Source organism: Meleagris gallopavo, chromosome 6 (genome assembly GCF_905368555.1).
Source record: "Meleagris gallopavo chromosome 6, MGAL_WU_HG_1.1, whole genome shotgun sequence".
Lineage (NCBI taxonomy): Eukaryota > Metazoa > Chordata > Aves > Galliformes > Phasianidae > Meleagris > Meleagris gallopavo.
In genome coordinates, this window is record NC_139409.1 from 34295973 (window position 1) to 34310205 (window position 14233).

Sequence of the window (14233 nt, forward strand, 5' to 3'; positions counted from 1 at the left end):
TGCATCTAGGTCACAGGTGACTTCTACAAAGACTTTCATAATTTCATTTTCCTATTTTTACTGTTAGCTTTTTTTCTAAACTGTTTAACTCAGGTCTCATATCTTTCATGCATTAACAGAATGTCTATCATACCCTTATACTAACAAACCTATTCAGAACCCTGGACAGGTGTGAATTTCTGTGCTTATTTCCTCTCCTCAGGCATATTTAATCACAGCATAGGGAAGTCTCTCTCAGAGGGGGCCAAGCAGCAGTGAAGAACAGTGCTATATTACCTATTTGGAAAAAAATAATCTAATTGAAGACGAAGACTTATTTGTAGTTGAGATATAGTGCAAACATGAAATATTTCAAGTTTCCCCCAGAAGACTTAAATCTATGTCAGGCATGGGAATTTACACCAAGACAGCCAACTGGAAACACTGAAGAAGTAAATTATTTCATCCAAGAAGGAAAAATTACAGGAACACAAATTCTCTAAACACAAAAATTATTACAATAGCCTAAATAAATATCTTTAATTTGTTGTAAATATGTATACATTGATTTGCTCAGAATTAATGGTCAATTTAACATGCAAGCTAAATTTTACTCAAAACAAGACTCTTAATTCACTTGGGTTAATAAACATAAAATTCTGATAATTACAGATACAATAATGTCATATGAGCACTTTAAACATATGCTATGGGAATTAAATCCTGGATATTCCTGCCCACTGAGGACCAGTTTTTAATCTTCGATGCATGATATGTAGTAATGGATTTTACGAGTTGACTTTTTTAAATTTGATGATCAGGTTAATGAAATTTATAATGATATTTTTCACACCAAGTTCAAAATAGTAGTTAACTCCTTGGCAGAGGAATTCAGATTGGACATATAATGGATGTACCAGCAACTGCTGGTGTTAAAGGATTAATCATCATTTCAGACTTTTATTAAATTAGATAAAATGGGATAGGCATGAATCAGAATATATAACAATTAATCACTGGACTTTATTGAGTCTTTTAAAAATCTTATTTGCTCTTGAGTTGATAACTAATCTAGGCCATTCTGTACCAGTTTGACAAACTCCCCAGGTAATGATTGAGACTAGAACATTAATAATATCATGATTGAGCAACAAAATATTTATTCTCTAGGTAAATAGTTTTTTGAAAGATTTTTGGAAGCAAAGGAAATACCATCTTGGTTACCCAAAAACCTTACACTTCAGCTCATTTTCTCCTATTGAAATCTTTCACTTTTATACATTTGCATGTTTTTAAAAATTTAGATAATGGATACACTAATGTGCACAACTGACCAAAGTTTTTAGTACATCCAACTAGCATCTTATGTAAATTGTTACAGCTATACACATCGAAATTGCTAGAAAATAAAAATTACTAAACTTTTGAAGTTTATTTATTGATAACCAAGAAACACCCCAGTTAAATTACCATAAACCTCAACATCACAACAACTCCTAATCCAGCTAATAGGAATTAAGGGACATGGAAGATACATAATAAGCATCTGGGGGATATGGAATTTATCCCATGGGTCTAGTAAAGAGCTCATAATTTAAGAGTGCCAAAACCCAAGTGCATCATGAAGGCCTCTCCTCACAAGTGACATTAATTGCATATCCCACAGATGCTTATTACATATTCTATTTATACCTCCAAGAAGAAAAATATTCGTTTAAAGTTTAAAGGTTTAGTACTGCTTAAACACAATGTAACACAGCTGTCTCATGATGTCACAGGGAATATCAAAGACTGCAGCACAGTCATAATGTAAAAAGTAGTTTAGACAGAAGATAAATCAGAGGATGTATTTCAATGGGAAAGTCCCAGAGCTCAAATGTACAGTAAAGCAAGATGTAGTGCTAACTACTTTGGTTGGATATGTGAATACACTATTAAAAAAGGTTTTTCTGATTATAGTTATTGAAAAAGAAAAAGGAAAATGAAATATTTCAATTCATTTTAAACAAGTTTTCAATATATTAACATGTGAAATCATTAATACTAATATATAGAATTGTTCAGATCACAGATGCTATTGTCTTTCCATCTGTTCAATCTATACACATAAATGTGTCCTCATTTATGTTTCTGTGAATAAAATACATTGAAATGTTACAAACTGTGGGAATTCTTTTCTTCTGTTGTCCAATTACTATTGCGATTTTGCTCAGAGGTAAGAGAGACAATGGGCAAAATGGCTTGATTTGTGTTATCCCATATACTTCAACTCAATATTGTGAACCACTGCCACATGTACTTGTTTGGAGAATAGGAATAAGCCAGAAGGCCAAAGCTTAAAATCTAACAGCTCACATAGAGTTTTTCTGATCTGTAAACAACCAAGGATGTAATTACACATCTGAAATTTAGATTTAAATACTGTAAAAATATTTAGTATCATAAAAATATTACACCTATTCTGCTGATACGCTACACATGTAGGTGTGCATTATATAACATATGATGTTATATTGTATTCTGTTCAGTTATAAGCTTAACGGACAACAAATACGATAACAAGTCTCTTTTCTTTCTCCTCTTTTCAGTAACAAAGTATCTTGCTTGTATGGCATTCAAAGATTACTATACTAGACAGGTCAGATTTCAAGAAGAAAAATATTTATACAAAGCTAATCATAGAAAGCACGCTATCATGGTCCTAGTTTCAAATGAAGTGATGAGAACTAAAGAAAAGCAGATAGATAAAAAGTACAGATGGCAGTGTAAGGCCTATGAAAAGAGACACTCTCTTGTGTACTTTCCTAGGTGGTGTTGGTAATTTTCTGATATTATATAGGATTGCTTCTATGAAATCTGTGAAGATCTAACGTATAGCTGTCAATAAATTCAATGCTCAATAATAAGGCCTAGGTGCATGCACTGGCTTCATTCCTTATAAACATTACTCTGGAAATTCAAGGAAGGTATCATAAGGAGTTAATATCAAGCTGGAAATGATATTTTAAGAGTATTTTCAGAGGAAGAAAATAGAACGATACCCTTGACTTTTACTAAAAATTCAAGTATGATTCATTCGTTGATCTCAAAATGTGTCTGAAACCAGGTCCTGCTTGTTTGTTTTCATTCTTCTATACTGAGCAATTCTATTTTGCAGCGTTGTGTACAGATTTCCTTTCTGCAAAAATTTTGGGATTTTCATGCTAAGTATACAACTCAACCATTTAAGCCTCATGCTATCACATTCAGTAAGCGATGTGATGAAATATTGTAATGATCTTTATAGTGTTAGTATGGTAACATAATACTATTTTTAGAAATTTTGCCAATCATCATTTCTCATCCTTTACCTAGAGTAGGATTGTGAATTCATATAACATGCAAAAGTTATACAAAGTTGTGCTCCCTAATTAACAGCAGTACTCCTGAGCAACCTGTTCCTGTAACCTGTGTTAATGGATTTTATTCTTCAGAAATAGCTGGCCTGCTTTAATATTTCATAGCATACTTGCAAAAATTCTTGCTCAAAAACACATTGGCACATTGGAACCTTAAAAGATATTCAAGGCATGCATGTATTTGGAGCAAGCTTTTTTTTTTTTAAAAAAAAATTGCTGAAGCTTCTACAGCTAAAGCAAATGTAGGAAAGAGGTTCACAAGGTCAGGGAGAACTATTATTGAGTTTGCTCATTTTAGAATTTAGTACAGTTTATGGTATTATTTTCAAAGCAGGATCTTTTTAGATTGAATACATTTCCAATACTGACATATGTTTATCCAGCTGAAGAACTCCCAGTAAAATAGGTATGTCAGAGAAGACTCAGAATAAAAAAAAAAACTCCATGTTATATAAGTTCCATGCAGAATTCCTCCCATCTCCCTCACCTTTTTTTTTTTTTTTTTTTTTTTTTTTTTTTTTTTTTTTAAATTCAAATCCCTCACCTCAGCCTGTAACATTTGGTTAGACTGGAGATAGAAAGAATTGTCCACAGGGATAGAAATCACTGCTTAAGAACTATTCTCAGATCACAGGCAGACAGGCTGACTTGATTAGCAGACAAACTACTACTTTAGTGGGGAGAAAAAGCAGAAAAATAGCATTCTTTTTAATTGCTGACATTGTAGAGACATTCCCCCCCCCCCCAAGTTATCTGCATTCCACTTAGCAAATGCAGGCTTCTAGAGAAAATGTAGACTGGCTGTATTACTACAAAATTATGGTTTCATTAATTTTTGATAACAATTTCATTGTGCTTTCAGGATATAATTTTCCATTAAAACTAAGGATTCGGATGAAAATGATCAAGAAGAGCTTGCATACCAACACGTCCTCTTTGATCAATGGAGAAACATTGAAGACCATGCCTTCCCTAAAGTAGTCATCCCACATTTCCAGGCAGTTCCCTATCACTTTTTTCTCAAATGCAGTTCCGTGCCCATTCTTCCATGAAAATAAAAAAATTGCTTCGTTTGTTCTAACATGGAAGAAAAAGACAACTACTCAAAATGTCTTTTTTTTTTTTTTTTCCCCTCCAAATGAAATCTATCTCCTGTGCTTCCAGCAGGCCTAGGTTGTGCATTAAGTATTTCAAGCTCACTTGTTCAAGGATTTGCACTAAAATTCTTCTTATCTGCACCATTCATTTGATCCCAGCTGTTCTTAAAGAACAAAGAACAGTTTTTAAATTTTACAATTTAAAAGTGTTGCCAAGTTGTGTCTTCAGTGTCTTGCCATTACTGACGATGATGCTTTTCTCTGCATTCTAGTAGAAGTTCATCCTTGTACATCTCTTTTCTCTGTGCATTAGCCTTTAGTTTATCATGACTCTTGAGTATCAGCTTTTATCTTAGCGACTGATGACAACATGATCTTCCCTTCCTGTATGGTGCACATGGTTCTATTCATTACTTCATTATCAGCTGTAATAATGTGTCTTCACAGGAAAATAAAGTATGTGCTAATAATGTATATACACATGTGCGTTCTAACTTGAATCAGACAGAATAGTTATGAATTAGCAGTCAGAATGAAGCACTGGTAAATCAAGCCATGAATTATCCACAGAATGGATTCTACAGGAAATGCTCTGGTTGCTAGCAAATGCTTAATTCCAAACTGCTGCACCAAGTTAACATGGACATGTTAGCTCAATACCATTTCTAGGCATACACTTGAGGTAATTGTTTCCTGCAACAGCTACTTAACCTCTGTTCCATTACCTTTGAGTAAGATTTGTGTCCTTGAAAGAAACAAAATGATGCACTAAATTAAACAGCACTGATTAACTTGAATTGCTGATGTGATTTAGATATAAGAAAAGCAAAGGAGAAGTCCATACTTGATACAGGGCACCTTAAATTTCTGCTTTATAGCTATTACTAGAAAGACAAAGGCAGACTTCCAAACACCTCTATATATTTCTCCTGATTTCATCACAGGCTTCAGAAGATACTCTATTCAAATCCACTGGTCTGTAAGACTACTTATGTTATACGTGACCAGATTTTTTATGGCTGTACAATGAAAGTAAAAATGGAGGCCCTCTTGCTCGTTTCTTTCCCAGATAAAGACAGCTTTCCGTGCTTCATACGGGAAGCTCATCACCTGCATCAAGGAACAACATAATGACAAATCTGCATTCTATCCTCTCAGCCATCCAGTACTACTCATTATCCTCTCAGCACATAATTAGGTGGCAGGTGACTAAAACTCAGATGAACACTTTTGACACCTCAGCCAATCCCTCATTCTGTTTATAGAGTGGGCATTCACATTATGTATATCAAAATATTATATTCACATTATTAAATATTACATTCAAATCTTAAGTTTAAAGTAAATCTACAGTACTACTTGTGAAAGTGAGGAAAAAATAAAATTGAAAACTCATCACTATATAATTTTCAACCTAATATTCAACAAGAACAGAAAAACCATGTGACACAAAAAAGTAATGATAAAAATATTTCAGTCAACAAACCAGAAAGCTTCCTGGGGAAACTAAGGAATGAGCAACACTTATACATCATGTTAGAAAACAAAAGATGGGTAGTCACATTTTAAAACAGAAGAAAAGCAACTCCTAGAGTTACGGATCATTTGCCTGTTTCCTGAAAGTGAGATATCTATCTTGATACTTCAAGAACTGCCCAAAGTTTACTTGCATAAAGCAAACCCTTTGAGATTTAGTAAACCACTGCAACACAACTGAGACATCAGAACAGGTGAAGCAACTCCTGTCTCCATGAAAATATATTGAGACTTCCTAAAATAGCTTCAGATTTGTTTTCTTCTGTCGCTTTATTTTCAAATTGATTATCGTAAGAAGAAAACGTTTATTTCACTACACAAGATAAAAATCATAGTAAAGTCTTCAGACTTCTGTGTCAGTTCCCAAAAATTTCATTTAAAAACCCAGTAGACTGTATCTTTTTTTAATTTATGGAACCAACAGTGGATTGTAACCTTTCTTAAAAAAACCTTTACATCTGATATTAAGCCCTTTCAAGCGTTCTACTGACAGACAGAATAGGACATAAATGACATTAAAATCTTTCTTATACGTAACGCTTCGATTCAAGAAGAAAATACATGAGGCCTGCTCCAGAAGTAACGCCTCCTATTTTATTATGTTGTCCCACAATTTCAGAGGCAGATTTTGGTGGTATGGCAGTAGCTGCCAATATTCCATTACATGTTGTTGCCGTGCAACAGATCATAGAAGAGAAGCACTCTGACAAGATGGCATTTGACAAGGAAGTGCAGATGAAGCAAAAGTGTGTAACCAAATTCCTTGATGAAGGAAAAATGGCGTCAATTGACATTCATTGATGCTTGCTGGATGTTTATGGAGTCTAAACAGTGGATATGAGCACAGTGAGGTGGTGGGTGCTGTGTTTCAGCATTGGTGACAGCAACATGAAAGACAAACCACGTTCCAGATAGCAATAAAGATTTTTATGAGTGCAGCATGCAGGCTCATGCCCATTGCTGGCAAAAATGGACAGTTAATGGTGGCAACTGTAGAAAAATAGTGCTGTATAGCTGAGAATTTGCTTTATTAAGTATTATTATTGTCCTTTCTGTATCTGTTGTAGTTTCCATGGAAATAAGTAGGAGGCATTGCTTTTGGAGTGACCTATGTAATTACTGGAATTCAACCAGAAATACCAATAACTGGTATTAATTTCCCAATTAATTTCACATAGTCTAAATGAGAATTAGTTCTTTGTTCATCAAGACTTTGTATTTACTTAGTCTCAGTCATCACTGATATTAAATATTCATTTATTTTAATTGCAAGGCCAGATTTTGGTGGCTCTCTTACTACAGGCACAGTATATCAAAGTTGGTTACATTGTAATTGCTGTCCAATTAATTGATGACATTGGATTAAAAATTACAAGAAACTGGAATTGGTTTTGGCCATGCTATATATTATTATTTCTGTTTCTTTTTATCCTTTTTTTTTTCCTGTGTAAATTGTGAGAGTTGAAAACAAATCCAGGCACCCTAGATCTTCAAAGTTTTTTTTTTTTTTTTTTTTTCCCCCCCTCCAGAAAGACTGGTAATTCAACTTTACCTGGAGATCATGAACATTTTTATTCTAATGAACTTTTTTTTTTCCTGGATACAATGAATATGATTTATGTTTCTTTGCTGCTGCTGGTTAAATCCTTTAAATTCTCTCTCCAGAGACCAATACAGTTACAGAAAAGAATACTGCCTGGTACCATAATGGCATGGGAGAGAAACTAAAACAGGTGGACGCCCCACAGCAGTGCTCACAGCAAAGCGACTAAGAATAGTAATAGTGGAGCAGCACATCTGCTGTTGACTTTGCTGTAACATAACCTTTCAAACGCTAGCTTCAAATGTACCTTGTGACTTGGTTTGTAACCTTCTCTTCATTTTTTTTTTCCCCTTTCCTTCATGAGACAGTTTTCTTCCTGAAGTATAATTGCAGTATCAGCCTAAAGGGCTGAAACTGAATCTCAAACTGCAGTATGACTATTTGATCATCAGAAAGTAGAGTGGCAGTGGGAGGCAAAGTCATTGGCACTGAATGTTCTGAGAAGGCCTCTTTTGTACTGAGATTAAGCTATCATGAAATATTTACACTCACTTCTGCAAGTGCTTTTTTGTTTGATGGATATGTGCTTAAAAGAGTTTCTTTAACCAGTATACCATCAGCATATGATCTGCCATCAGTTATGATGCAGAAGCTAGTGAGTTTATGCCATCAGTTAATTTCTTTTTTTAAATAAAGCACTTCATATTTATGCCTTGTCATTACCGTTGCATGTGTATTTCTCTACAACTGTATCATATATATTTACATGAGCTGGTTGTACTTATTGCAAGCAGTTCTATGAGAATTTCATTTGATATAATATGAATATAATTCACTTTGAAACTCCCAGTACGTAAAGTAGTTATAATGATATTATGAGGGGCTCTCCCAATTGATTAATCTTTTAAACGAAGTCTAAAAGAAATCCTCTACTACAAATTGAGAATGGAGAAAAATGTCTTCATATATCCATATTTTAGGACTTTTTCAACCTTTGTTCTGTCTCGCTCTGGGAAGGTGACCTGTTTAATTTGTCACTGCAAACACTGCCCACTGCAGAAGCTGCAGAATGGTGTTGCAATAATTATTTTGTACTTTAACATGAATTAGATGTAAGGGTCAAAGAAATTAACATTAGAATACCATATAACCTAGTACATTAATCTTTTCTAACTCATCTAATTTTGTAATTAAACTAAATATTGAAACTGTCAGCCCTTCGGAGTGTCTAATCTTTTTGTTCAATTCCAGCTTTTTTGTTTTTATTTAGAGAAAAGTTTATTATCAGGAAGCGTGTCAGTGAGCTGTTAATGTAATCAATTCAATTTTACTTTCAAACTATTCTTGTACGTTACTTTACAAAGTAGAAAATTAGATGTGATTAGATAATTATTATAGTTTGGTTAGACTGCATGCAATTTGCAGTGATACCAGGAACGTTAAACAATGTTATTCTGCAAAACATTATCTTAGGGTCAAAAAACTCCATGGCAAATAAAGAAGACTGAAGAATGATAGGACAAAAGCCTTTATCTGTGTGTTGCTGGTTCCATTTTAGCTGATATTAATAGCAGCTGAATAATTATCACTGGGACATGCAGTGGCTGACTGCAAGTAAATCAATCTGCTATCTCACAAAATTTCTACTTACAAAAATACCTGTCTTAAGGCCGCTGTAATTGATTTGCTGATGCAAATCAATTTGCATCACCAGAGAACAAAAGTTTGGCATAGCCAGAGCACTAATACACTTTACTTGACCTACCACTCTTTCGGTTCAGTAATGAAATGAGATAGCCAAATAACGTGAAGCCTGCTCAATACTGCCTTCTAGAAGATAAAGCAATCCATTCTCGTAAGCTAAAACTTCACAAAACAGGAAGTATCAGAGAAGTTTCCTTTTCACAGAATCACAGGGTTTGATAGGAACCTCAAGAGATCATTGAGTTCAACTCCCTGCTTAAGCATGTACCCCACAATAGGTTGCACAGTTAGGCGTTCAGGCGGGTCTTGAATATCTCCACAGAAGGAGACTCCACAACATCACTGGACAACCTGCTCCAGTGCTCCATCACCCTTACTGTGTAGATGTTCTTCCACACGTTAGTATGCAACTTCCTATCTTCAAGTTTTAGGCCTTTACTCCTTGTCTGATCACTACACACCACTGAGAAGAGTCTGGCTTCATTCATTTGCCCCCCACCTCCCTTTAGATATTTACAACCATTTATCAGATCCCCTCTCAGTCTTCTCTTCCCCAGGCTGAATAGACTCAGGCTGTTCAGCCTTTCCTTTTAAAGCATAGCTAACGACGCGATGGTTTTCAGAGGACTAGCTAATCTAATAGACACTGTAATATTTACTGTACATAAAAAAAATGGCATCACACCTTTACACCACTGGGCAGTAATATTAAATAAGTCATACTTCAAGTACAGAAATGTCTGCTAAAATTGCTCTTATTAGCAAGTGAGTATACTTTCAAGAAGTGTGTAGCTACACTTTATTTTAAAGGAACATTTCTGAACATGGAATTACAGAACAGACTGGGGTATCTGATCTCTTGGCAGAATCAGTCTCCATGCTGTTTGATAAAGAAATGACTACTTGTGAAAATTAAAGGTTAAAAACCAACTTCATGAAAGTAGAAAGAGTAAGCAAGAATTTTTATCTTACCACAAAAGTTTACAAAAGGATTCAAAGTAGAAATGACTGCATTTTTAAATAAGTAGACTGTATAACTTGCTCAGGCTAGGGCAGACTGCCACTAAATGAAAGCGTTTTGTGATGATACTTTTCTCCAGTAGCATATTAATATCTTCTGAAGGAAGTTTTTAGTCTTCCTTTTATCCTGTATGTATTTTTGAATGACTGAAGGATTAGATATCAATATTCATTGTTGGCAAATCTAACAAACTTCAGCAAAACAATGTTTCAACAAAAACCCATGTGCTGAATTTGTGCAAGGTTATAAACAGTGATTAATAATAATCTATTATGTTTAAGAAATTCTTTTTATAGTTTAAGAAATGTTAAATACAGGAAAACATCCAGCATCTGAGTCTGTCAGCTGGTTCACTACTGGGAATTATTATTCTGAAGAGCTCAGATATCATTAAAGGTGAAATAATACAATACAATCAAGTTCTTGCTTTCTTTTTCTCCTGTCCTCTAAATTAAATCAGAAATCAGAGAAGGATGTGACCTCACTTGCAACCTACTTTCCTTTTTAGCCAACGCAGATTTGTTCTTTACAATACTATCAACTTCTGAGAGCATTTCAAAAGCATGTGTTTAAAATATTCTGATGGTTTTTTTCCATTGTTAATTTTGAAATATTATTTTACAGTCTAACAGTTCCCCGTTAGTAAGGTTTTCCTGAGAGTCAGCCTGAAGCTCTCTCTCATAATTCATTCCCTTAACTGTAATTTTCTTTATTCAGATTCAGTTCTATTTATGCCACACCAGACTGCACCGTTCTTCTGCAATTGTAATGCCACGTTTTTGAGCTAAGTCTAATTTTTTTTTTTTCAATTATTTCTCACTGAAAGGCAAAATATTAAACTGAAGTGAATATCTACAGTACAAATTACTTTTGCCCCAAAATATGTTTGCAAATTTCTGAGGTTTATCTTATTTTGTGTGTTTTCATAAGCCTTCAGAAAACAAAGAAACCCTGGCTTTTTGTTTTACTAGTTATTTACACCACCCACCTACTCATTGCCATCCCTGAAGTTTATCAGCAATGTCTGCTTTCTCTTCCAGACTAGCAAACATACTAAGAAAACACAAAACTCCACATTATGCAAAAAAATGCTTTAATAAGACAAACTGTCCTCTTTGTGCTCTTAATACCTTGAGTTTCTTTAGTTTATTCTTCCTCTCCCTGTAGCCCAGTGATATCAAAACCATTGAGGCGAGTTTTGTAGAATTAAATTTGCTTTCCTATACTCTTCGTAAGTCTGTGACTAATCTGCAGTTCAACTCTTATCTTGAAGGCATATTATGTCTCAGCAGTATTTCAGTTTATGATAACATCAAATTAGACTTTATTTGTAAGTATTGCATTTATGTTCTGCAATAAAACTCCTTTTCTCTTCCTTTTCACATTTTCTATCAAGTTGTTAAATGTAATTCACAATTACATTTGGCAATTCTGTCCTATGTATGAAACTTTTTTTGTTTTGTGATTTAAGGCAAATTTGATGTTAATTTTAGGTCATTGCAACAAGTTGGAAAAAGTTTACTTTTCTGTCACTGCAACTATAAATACAACTTGCCCCTTAAGGAATGATCAAAATGAATAATCTGTCTGTAATTCCATATTACGAAGGCAAAATTCTTTCTCAAAATCACAGTCAACTCACAATACCTCACAGTTCATGCAAGTTGTATGCTTTATATTCAACTAAATAGCAGCCATATGTGGTTGGTATGCAACACTGAAAACATACACAGACAAAGCCACCTCTAAAGTCACAGCTGACCTAAAAAGCCCCCCCTAGAATGGGGTCACACAGGACAAAGCTAGCTGAACAGACCTGAGCCACTTCAATGGAACAAGGACTACTTGAGCTAACTCAGTGTCTACAGACACTTTATCATCACTACGTCACAACTTTTAACATGCCCCACAATGCCTGCATTACTAGTATCCAAACCTCCATTACTGCAAAAGGGGAAAGTTCACTGGCAGTGAGTGAACTGGTGACAAAATTAAGCAAACTACTCAATGCTGGTAGTTTTTGTCCTCCTACATCCTTTGTCTTCTGTTGCTCTACTTCTTACAGGAAAATCACAGGTAGAATATGTGATAATATTCACAACTGAATATATACTTCATAACTGCAACGAAAATCTTTTACAAGTCCCCCAATACATAACCGCAGGGACTTGATCTGCAGAGGGAACATCACTGTCACAAATACATCTGTGTGGTTTATTCACTGTAATGCTGTCAATTAAATAAGGTCTAAGAGTTAAGTACTTCTAACCCTCATTCCTCTAATTCTGAACTTCAGGACAAAAATCATCCTTCACAATGAAATAAAACCAGAAGGAATTAAGTAAAATGATACAAACACTTACAGTCCATAAATCTGTGGAGCAATTTCCAGTCGGTTCAGGTGCATGTACAGCTCAATATCATGTTTCTTCAGCAGCTGATCCTGAATTTGGTTTACTTTAGCTACAATAGCAATAGATGGGCCTAAGTCCTGTGGCCTTGCAAATGGCATAGGTGTAATCATCACATCTTTCTCCTGCAAGCACAGAAAACAGGAAAAAAAAAATAAAAAATGAACATCCCTTACTGTTAAACTATGCTACAGAAGTTTGTTGACTTAAAATTTCTGGCATCGAAAAAAATATAAAAATATCAATAGTCTTTTCCTTTTCCAGAAAAAGAGCAATCTCAAGTAAACACTTCTGTGGCACCTATTGTGGGTTTCCCTTCCCCGGGCATTTCACTCCCTTATTCTCCAAGTCAAATCTATCTACGTGCTTTACTTTCCACATGCTGATTAAGTGTTGACAGCTAGAATAATCAGCTTTAATGTAACAGTACTTGTCAGTCCAAAAAAAATGCAGATGAATAGTAACTTTGTAGAGAACACATGCCCTCAGAGGACAGTAAGCTGCATTCCAAACAACTTATTTTTAAAATAACCTTTCCAAACAGGCTTTCCTTACACAGAAAATCATGTGGTTGTACCTCAATATATAAAAATCTTTAATAAAGGATTAGAAAAATCCTTAAAGCCACAAAGAAATAGAGCAGTAAGATGAACTTAAGAATAAAAATGCAGCTGGCTGGACTCAAAGGTTGTGTTAACTTTGTCACAATATGTAAGATGGCACACGCAGGTGAAAACAGAGGAAGAAAACTACTGCAGCATAATCATCCTAAATAGGAAACATGGAGGATAAGAAACAAAAAAGAATAAATCAGACATTTCAAGAGAAAGATAGGAAAGGGAAACAAAGAATTAACCTGTTAGGAACAATGCTAAATTTATAGATGAAAGAAGATTGGAATAGTAAGAAGATTCCACAAAGATTTTGTTTCAATTTGTAATCATGGCTCTCAGAACTGAAAGCTTCATTTTAAAAATAGTTCTTATTTTTAATGTACTTTTGCTCATTGTATTGACAGTGAAGCATTATCAAGGTCAAAGAGTTAATATTTTTAGACAACTTAATTACTGCCTGTTGAAAGACAGTTTCACTTGGTTCAGTTCAATGAAGAGTACATTATTTCTAACACTCAATAAAAAAGAAAGGTTTTTTTTTTTCTGTTGTATAAACTATCCCCAAGGTCGTTTCCTATGGTATTGTCCCCTTTTCAATCCTGTTCTCTCTCCAGCATTTTAAGAGGCAAAAAGAGCAGTATACATATTTCACAATTACTTATAACATGGTTTAATATTCAAGTGGACACTTAACGTCTAATAATCTCTATCAAATAGCTTACAAAAACAGGCTTTTGTTGATCTCCTTTGCTTGAAATTTTTGCTCTTAATTATTCCATTTCTGCACTGCAGAAAATAGCGCATGATGCTGAACGCTGATTTCAGGTAAAATGCTTTTATTTAAGGATCTGATAAATTATAAATTGTATCTTAAAATCTGCATCATTGTTGCTTTGCTATGACAATTTCAGCAAAGGGAATGATCTGTCT

The 14233-nt window shown here is 34.4% G+C and overlaps 1 protein-coding gene across 14 annotated transcripts in view; it reads right to left on the minus strand.

Moving 5' to 3' along the window:
• TBC1D5 (TBC1 domain family member 5) overlaps positions 1-14233 on the minus strand; it is a 297677-nt gene that overhangs the window by 100886 nt on the left and 182558 nt on the right. For all 14 annotated transcript variants that reach the window (XM_085226304.1, XM_085226314.1, XM_085226310.1 and 11 more), the window contains one exon: positions 12642-12814. In XM_085226304.1, the coding sequence (XP_085082430.1) occupies positions 12642-12814 (173 nt within the window). The remainder of the gene's footprint in view (positions 1-12641; positions 12815-14233) is intronic.